Below are 9,593 nucleotides of genomic sequence, written 5' to 3' on the forward strand. Positions count from 1 at the left end.
AAAAAAGAAAAAAGAAAAACTCCTGAGCTTTTACCCTTAGAAGTCAGAGCTATGGGGAAAGTCAAGACAACTGACTGTGGTATACTTGGTGGGCACTTAGTCATTCAAGTAGTCACTAACAACACGTGGGAAAAATTTGGAGTGGTTGGATGAATAGTTAGAACTCAATAGATGATGAGGATGGATTGATAAATAAGTAGATGGATAAAATTGGAAGAAAAATAGGTTTATAGGGGATAGGTGAGCAGGAATCAGTTAATTTTCAGTAAAATAATGTCAGCTAGTTGTATTCAAATATGACACATCTACATCAGAAAGTTAAACTCTATTCATCTGTTCATTGTTATTTATCACAGGGATTATGATCGAGAACAGTTTGCTGATAACCAAATCCCACTGTTGGTAATAGGGACTAAACTGGACCAGATTCATGAAACCAAGCGCCATGAAGTTTTAACTAGGACTGCTTTCCTGGCTGAGGATTTCATTGCAGAAGAGATTAATTTGGTGTGTATTTTCATTAATGCATGTTTATATTATTATCAGGTAGATGCAATACCAAAGACTTATATTCGAATCATATATTCTAGTGAAAGAAGCATTATACTTGAAGTCAGGCTATTTTGCTTCAAGTCTAAAGGTAGTCAAGATTGAAATCAGTATTTCTAGGACTTTCAGATGTGCACAGTCTCTTCAGCCTTGTATGCTGATCCGTTGTAATGTTCGGACTTTATCCTATGAATAATGCAAATCAAGGGGTTTTTTTCTCGAGAAAATTTTTAAAAATCACACCAAAGTTAAAAATTAAATTGATTTAGGTGACACTACTCCTTGATTGCTACTGCTTTAAAAGAGCTTCTTGGCTAATTAAACTATAAAATTTACCTCACAGGCCAACCCCCAAAAAAGCTGAGAAAATTACAAATTGTAAATAATGAGTGCTTCATAAGCACTAATTTTTTAAACTGATGCATGTAGAAAGGATTGAGTCCCTTCCTTACATAGCTAGCTCAGTTAGAACTGAGTTCTAAAAAGACTAAGACAGTTGTCATATAAATCAGTTAGCAATATTCAGATAATTATCCTGGCCAGCAGCTTCAGTTGTGGTTATATGTAGTTGTTCACAGTAGGCTTTGTGCATCATAGTCAGTGCACTGGCATTCCAAATGTACAGTGGTGGTGGTATAGCAATACTAATGACCAACATTTATTGAGCACTTACATACTGAACACTGTCCTAGTGCTTTATGTACATTATCTCACATGCATCATCTCCACAATCAACCTTACAAGGTAGGTACTATTATTATCCTTATTTTAAAAATGAAGACAAGAAACAGAGGTAAGAAGGCCAAGGTTACTCAGGTCAAATACTGCACTTAGACTCAGAGGCTATGCTCTGCAATTAAACCTATTTTCTACTTAATTATCCTTCAGCTAACATTCAGAATTTTGGAGCTAAAGAAACTCTTAGAAGTCACCTAGACCAACAGTTGACTAAACCCGATTGTATATTATCAATAATATCTATGAACATTTTGGACTAACTGCACCCCTGTTGGAGATGGTTATTGGTAAGGTCTGGCAAAAGGACCTGTAGTTGTCATAAATAACTCAGGTGATTCTCATCCCCTTACTCTGTGAGGCAACATTTGTGAGCACTGGTTGCGTCGCCTCACCTCTCTATTCCCATAACTGTCAGCTTTTGCCTGCCATTCCTTTGTTTTTACATTCTGCTTTGAAGTGGAGGGTGCCTCGTTTTTTCTTAGCTCCCACAACGGAATATTCGATGTAAATGCTCCAGGTAGTCAGTACTGGACAATGGTTTTCCAAAGGATTCCGGCTATATAGATATATAATATCCTTGTGGAAGAAGTGATGAGGTTACTTTGAACATTATTGCCAAAGGGATATTTACCACTAAATATACTTAATTTGTTCCAGCGCTTTTAATATATTTCTAAATGTATCTGTTTTAGTGGCTGTGGGTTTCTGTGCAATCTAGCATCATCAGTTACTGTGTGAATGTACTTAAAACTGTAGAAAAGAAAGAATATAACAGATGTATACTTCAAAGGTAGAATCAAAGTTATCTTCTGCCTGAATAAATGCAAATTCTTTAAATTATAAATAGATGGGAGATTACTTATTTTTTAAAATGATGTTAGGCTTATGGGTCTAGTACAAATTTTTCTCTGTTATGTGTTTACTTCAAGGTGATCATATTAAAGCATGTTCCTTAGCTAATGGTCCTTTCTCAAGCTCAGACAAGCTATTTAGAGCTATTAATTTTCAGTCTTTACCCTCAGCCACGATCAATGGTAGATGGCTCTATCAGCAATTAAAGTCTCATCCTAAAAATCATAAGGCTTCTCTAGCTGGTCAACCTGAAATTGTGGAGCCCTAGAATTAAGCTTGGGGTGGGGGCAGTGGTTTGTTCACTTGCTGTTTATTTAGTACTTTAGCTCTATTTGGAATTATCTCAGAAGTTTTTTGACGTTTTGATAACTAATCAATATCCATTTTATAAAACATTTCTACCGCAGGTCAAAAGTTTGTCTCTCCTTATATGCCCTAACTGCTGTAGAAATGTGTTCAAACATTACTTCAAATACTTTAGTTTGTACAGTGATGTTTCAGTCTATATAATCTTTATTATGGTAAGTGCTTTTTCTACCTGAAAATTCAATCTGATAACATTTTCTTAGATTAAATAGAAAAAGGAACTAATATTCTGATACCTGTTGTATCCAGGCATGCATAATCTCATTTAATTTTCGCAAAAATCCTGTGGGTTAAAGTATTATTTTCCCTATTTCACAAATAAATGCCCAACTTTAGAGGTTAAGTAGCCAAAGCAGTGTTACAACACAGTCTTAGTAATGTTGGGACAGATATGCAGATTCAGAGCTTGCTGGCTTCGAAGATCCCTTAGCTTTGAAAAATTTGTGTAGTCTCTTTTTGTATGGTTTTTAAAGAATAGTTTCCAGTCAGAATTTAAAATGTGAGCCTTGAAATGTTGCATATGAATACAGTAAGCGATTGTTACTAAATTCATTAGATAGGATTCATGTGGGCCTAGTGATTTCAAAACAGAGTAAATGCAACAACAATAATTTCTATAAGTTCTCAAGGGGTATAGAGGATCTATAGCTGAAAGACAGGTGTGGTCCTTGGAAAGGAGCCTACATGCACTCCTCATAATTTGTTCTTAAGTAGCATTTGAAGTACAAATAAAAGTACTCTGTCTCTTGAGGTGACAAGGCAGTGCTGACAAGCAAAAACAACACAATGCTGGAATTCCAGCAAAGGATAATAGTAAGCCTTTTAAGGTCTTCACAAAGCTATTGTAATGATTTAATGTTCCAGATTGTTTCATTTCTTCTGGACCCATTTTTTTCCTATTTAAAAAAAATGCCATCAAACAATAGTAATATATCTATTGTTTATTATCTAAAATAATATGTCTTTGTGGCCTCCTGAGAGATGAAGTACCTTGCTTCTGATGAATTGAGAAATCCCTGGTGATTGTTCTGTTTGTTCTTTGCTCCTCTAAATCCTTATTTTCATGCATCCTACTATTCATGTGACCTGTACAGTACTTAATTAGTTGAGCACTAGTAAATAACCAGTACTAAAAAGTGAAGTGTGTACTGTTTTTAATGGCTCTATTTTTGGTTTTCTGGGTAAATTTAGGTAGGTCACTTGGTTAGTACCTTAGTTTTGTTATTGGTAAAATATTAGCAATCTTGTCTTCCTTTAGGAATTCTTTGACAATAAATACATTGATTCAGTCTACTCAAAAATTGATTAAATGACAAAGAGCAAGTGGCCTTATCTACCTTAGTACTTTCCACCTCGCTTTGCTCCTCATAATTTGAAAAGTATTTGAGTATTTTACGAGAATGTTATACCTAATAGAATAGAATAGAAGAATAGAATATTATGCCTAAAGAAACGTGCAGCAGGAAAGGTTGTGACTAACAAAGAGCTTAGGCTTCCTAACTTTCAATTGTGGATCTTATGTTTTATCTTCTAGGATTGCACAAATCCACGGTACTTAGCTGCAGGTTCCTCCAATGCTGTCAAGCTCAGTAGGTTTTTTGATAAGGTAATAGCTTCAATTATGTTAATTTTAAATTTAATTTGTATATTATGAGAGTTCAAACTTTTTGTAGAATCCTGTGTCCCTTTATTCCTTTGTCCAAAACTTCACAGCCTGAATAATAGTGTTTTGATCTCTCTTATCTGTTGGTACCATTGCTCAAGGCCTGCTGACGTATTTATTCCATCATCAGTGTCCTCTAAGTAAAGGGTGAAAACTACTGAATGGGTTTTTTTTTTAAGATATTGAATTCCTCTTCTTAAAACAAACGATGTTGACCCATTTTCTAGCTCTTTTTGTACTTATTCACCTGCCTCCCCCCACACACATACACACTAAAGTCTTGAGTTCTTTTTTACATTTCCAGCTATTAATATTCTCCACATAAATGTTACTGTTACTTTTTAAGGTCATACCATCTTCTTGATTTCCTAATGTTTCCCTGTTGGAAAGCTTTGTATTTTAATTGTTGATTCTTTGATTGCAAAATCTTACTTTCCTAAACTGGAATGAAGATATAGAATGACTCAGCAAACTGGTAAACTAGAGTTCTGTTTGTCTGTCTTTCACAAGGCCCTGCAGGTGCATTGACCAAGTTTAAGCTGTTCACCCAATATTGACATTACATAGGAAAGTAGAATTAGATGTCTGTCTGTACATATTACTGAAAAAGGTTAATTCCTGTGTTAGATTCACATTTCCTTCCTAGTAGCTCTTTATGAACTATTTTTCTTTTAACTATTAGAGATCTAATATTTGGCCCTTTTATTCAATATGTCAGCATAAAGTAAGCCCCACTCCCATCTATATTTAATATAAAACCACTAGGAAAATTTTGCTTCACTGCAGAGCTTCTTAACTAGCTCATGGCAAATAGGTACCTGAGCTAGTCAAACTATTGATTCCTTCAGTTCTTAGAGCAGCCAGAGCCCTCAGGGTTGGAGGCTGGGTGATTGGCAGCCTCTTCCATTTTCCGCAATCTCCTAGCCAAATATTTGCTCTTTCTGTGTATACCATGACATGAGAACTTGGGAAGCACTGCAAGGGACCAGATTTTCTCTCCACATTGTTTTCAGACTTAAAACGGTTTGGATCCATGGCCCCATCTATAAAAAATTCTGTCCCCTACGAGGAACATCTTACTGATTTAGTCTGACCTAGAAAGTTCCCAAAGTATGTTATTTTTAATTTTTAAATAATTTATTAATTTGGAATTTAGAAAATAAATTGTGCTAACTTATATCCTAGAAAAAGAGTGAGTTTTAGACAAGTGTAACCCAAGTTGTCAGGCAAGCCTTTGTTAAAAAAAAAAAAAATCAGGAGCAATTGTTTGGTTTTAGGAAGGGATAAAATTTAGTAAGAGAAGGACATTGCAAGTTGAGGGTAAAAAATTATGACCAAAAATAAAAGGTAACTTCTCTCTTATTTGCCTAAATCATAACAAATAGTATGTGGACTAGGAGGTTGGCGGACCTCCAGATGACTTTTTGATGTTGTGTTATCTGCTTACATTGAGGATGTATAGAATTTATCACCATTTACTATGGGGATGTGGTGATTTGGCACATTAAGCAGATTCCTTTTTAAGAAATAGCTCTTGCCTATTGTAACATGCAGGTGCTTTGCTTTTATTTATGGATTCTGTTTGGTACCTTCTGGAGCAGACTGCTAGTAAACTGACGAGTCATACTTGCTGCCATACTCAAAGAAATGAATGGGATCTTACATCATTTTCTCATTATTAATTGCTTTTGTTGTTCTTTTTTTTTTTTTTAATATATCATTAATGCTTTTTGGAATAAGGCAGGCCATTATGGAAATAACTCCTATAATCCTGATCTCATTAACACTAGATTTTTTTCTTTTTTTTTGAGATGGAGCCTCAAGCTATCCCCCTGGGTAGAGTGCCATGGCATCACGCTCACAGCAACCTCCAACTCCTGGGCTCAAGCGAGTCTCCTGCCTCAGCCTCCCAAGTAGCTGGGACTACAGGTGCCCGCCACAGCGCCCGGCCATTTTTTGGTTGCAGCCATCATTGTTGTTTGGCGGACCCGGGCTGGGGATTCGAACCCACCACCTTAGATGTATGTGGTTGGCCCCTTAGCCGCTTGAGCCACAGGCACTGAGCCAACACTAGATTTTTAACTCATTGTACTAAATGTTCATTGCTGTTAAGAAGATCTTTAATTTGGATATTCCTTTTAGTCCTATTAGTGGCCATTACAGTTAGTGACTTTTTCCAGGTATGTGTGCTAAGTCCTTAAAATCTTTATTTGTTTCTTGTAGGTTATAGAGAAGAGATACTTTTTAAGAGAAGGTAATCAGGTTGGTATTTATCTTTTCTTGATATACTTTATGCTTAAATTTGGACAGATGATTTCCACATTTGTTTCCACGAGTGGTTAAAAAAAAAAATTGGAGAAAGCACCGTATAGGCACAAAGATTGATTTTCTCATTAAATACAAAAGGAGAAAATCAAAGCAAAGTGAAAAGAAGAGTCTAAGAAACAAGGAGAATCCAGGAATAATGTTACATTATAAAATAATAGAAGAATGTCATTTTCTTGGGTCTCCAAAAATGTATGTCCAGAGTCTGCCACAATACAAATAATTTATTTGAAAGTCTGTAGGAAGTATTATGAGATTCACCTTCATCCTTTCTGCTGTAGATGATACTGTCACCGGTGTGTTGACAAAAATTTTTCATTTTGATAAAGTATCTTTTTAATCTTATATGGTTTTTTTGAGAAAAACTATAAAAAAAACTAGTTCTTTAAGTATTAACAGGCTGATACACAAAAATGAAAAATATGGGAAGAATTACTATTACCATTTAAACTTGTCATTATTGAAACTTAATGTGATTATCTTTCTTGCCTGCAGATTCCAGGTTTTCCTGATCGAAAAAGATTTGGGGGAGGAACATTAAAGAACCTTCATTATGACTGAATTACATTCCCCCTTTGGAAGAGCGAGCAAACAGTGGCAGTTTTTCACAGCTTTCCCTTTGCTGTGTTTGATTATTAATGTCTTTTAACAAGATCATCTTAAAATACCATCCTTCAGCCTCTCCCTTTAATGGAAAATGAAAGAAGGGACAGCATGGACAGTCCACACTTGGTCCCTGTTTTCTCTGTTCCTCACCTTTCCATCCCTGTTTATGGATTACGTAAAAACCCTGTGGAAATATGAGATACTGTCAAAATGTTGCTAAATGAGCACTGATGGAGTACTGCAGAGAAAATTCACTCCTGCCTGGAACTGGCGGGGTTTTATGGGTCTGTACTTTTCCCACACTCATTGCTGAAGGCTTAATTAAGTACTTCAAAAATGTATCTCTATTGTTTTACCTTCTTTCCAGGGGAAAGGTTCTGTTAACCAGCTCTGAGTTGTCCACCCCAAACAATCTCTGTCATTTTCAAAGACACAAAATGGTGTTATTTAATTGTCTCCACCCTCATTACACATAGGGATGCCTAATAATAGCAACCTTGTCTCCCTCTTCGCTCCTTTGCAAATGGCTCAGTGGCTAGAAGAGGTGGACTAATAGCTGGAGTTAAATATAAATACAGATTAATAATACATGGAGAACAGCAGTACCAGAAAAAAAGAATTCTGTGAAAAATTGACAGCTCCTTCACCTTTAGGTTGCAGCTGTCTGTGATATCATTGTTTTATTTGGAAAATAGATATGGTAAAATCTAAGACCTGCACAGGGGCAATAGAGATTTATAGCCTCTTATTTTTTTTTTTTTTTAAGGAATAGTCAACTCCTGAAATTGTCAACTCCTGAGTCAATTCTCAGAAAACTAAGAATATTATTCTTGTGTCAACAATATTTTTATGGAGAGAAGTAAAAATAAGTTCCACAGCAACACATTTACATGAATTATGAACTAGGATTCTTGGATTTCATAATCACTCCAAAGCTTTTTGGGGGTGGTGTGTGTGTGTGCATGTGTGTATGCATAATTGTTCATCGTTACTTTTTTTTTTAACCCATCTTTTTTGCTTAACTCTCTCTGTACTAAGTTCTTTAGTATATAAATTAGTATCTAAAAACTAATTGATTCAACACTTTTATCACCCATATTCTTTCTCTGGCTCTGGTGCAGGTCTCCACACGTGAATGCTCATATTACAAAACAACAATAATAATAATAAATGTGTAGTTTCAGCTTCTCATTTTAAAGCTGGGGAAAATTTTTCTATTTCATTTTAAATTTCAGAAGTGTTTTGAGAATCAAGGTATGCTTAAGAGGATATTAAAATAATATCAGAGAGTGCTTTGAAAAGGCAGTCTTGGGAATTTGGGAAAGAATTTTAAAAGCAGTTTTCATCAGCTAGACTGTTCTCCAGACTTTTTTTCCTTCCTCTCTGATAAGCTATAGCCCTTGTGTCTTTTTGACATAAAGAGAAAGCTATGCCCATCCTGATCTGTATGTGGAATCTGTCACAAGTGTGTCAGAGCAGAGACTGCGCAATTAGGAAGTGGCAACTAAATGCTACACAAAGACCTAACCCAGCTGAAGCTCTTTCTATTCTCCTTTAAGGAATAAATCAAAAACCCTTTCCTTCCCTCTCCTTTCTTCCTTTCTTTCTCTTAATTAAGAAAAAAACTATCCCAATTTTTTTTTTTTTGTTTTCTACCTTATTAAAAAAAAGTAACCCATCACTGATTGCCCCAAGGTCAATCTGGAAAAATGAACAGTATTGAAGAATACTGTTCCTCAACTCTTTCTTCTTGCTCCCAGGTTTGATTTCCTGAAATCAATGTTTTCCTAAGGAAAACATTTTTTTAATAAGGTAATTTTGTTGAGAAAGTGTGCTAAGAAAGGAGCTGCAAGGGGATGAGAGGAAAGGGTGGAGGGCCCATAAGAATGTGGGTATGAAGTAAGCTAGTTAACCAATGACCAGTAGAAAAGGGCAGTACTGCCTGGAGGTGCAGAGAGGCCAATCACAGACTTGCAACCTCTTTCAATCAAGAAACTATTTATACCCATGTACTGGCAAAGCCCTTTGCATCTCTGTCTCTCTCACCTTCTCTCCAAGATGAGAGGGGCCCACTTCTAAACTTTGTCTTTCTCAATAAAATTTCTCCTCGTTACACTGAAACTTGTGCAAGTTACTTTGCTCTCTATTCATGCTGCTTGTGTTGCTCCAGTTTTATTTCCAGTTTCCATTCATTTTTGCCTTCAATTACCACTGTGCCTTGTGGAGGAATTGAACCAGGTAACTGGGTTCGAGGTGCTGGGACCCCTCCCCCACCCCCAACAATTGTATTGGTAGCAGCAAAATAAGGCATTTTGCCCAAATTAATGTTATTAGCTTGGGTTTGTTATCTTTAAACAAATTTTCTTTTAAAACAATTTTCATGGCTCGGCGCCTGTGGCTCAAGTGGCTAAGGTGCCAGCCACATACACCTAAGGTGGCAGGTTCGAATCCAGCCCGGGCCTGCCAAACAACAATAATGGCTGCAACCAAAAAA

At 36.0% G+C, this 9,593-nt stretch overlaps 1 protein-coding gene across 2 annotated transcripts in view; it reads left to right on the top strand.

The window, feature by feature from the left end:
- RABL3 (RAB, member of RAS oncogene family like 3) overlaps positions 1-9,220 on the top strand; it is a 40,115-nt gene extending 30,895 nt beyond the window's left edge. Inside the window, exons 5-8 of one of the 2 annotated variants that reach the window (XM_003795087.3) lie at positions 357-507; positions 4,040-4,111; positions 6,392-6,430; positions 6,989-9,220. In XM_003795087.3, coding sequence (XP_003795135.1) covers positions 357-507; positions 4,040-4,111; positions 6,392-6,430; positions 6,989-7,054 — 328 coding nt within the window. In that variant the 3' untranslated portion in view covers positions 7,055-9,220. The remainder of the gene's footprint in view (positions 1-356; positions 508-4,039; positions 4,112-6,391; positions 6,431-6,988) is intronic. The other variant, XM_023516321.1, reaches the window with a different exon arrangement.
- The last annotated feature ends 373 nt before the right edge of the window (positions 9,221-9,593 follow it).

This window comes from Otolemur garnettii, unplaced genomic scaffold (genome assembly GCF_000181295.1).
Source record: "Otolemur garnettii isolate 467f Iridium unplaced genomic scaffold, OtoGar3 scaffold00089, whole genome shotgun sequence".
Lineage (NCBI taxonomy): Eukaryota > Metazoa > Chordata > Mammalia > Primates > Galagidae > Otolemur > Otolemur garnettii.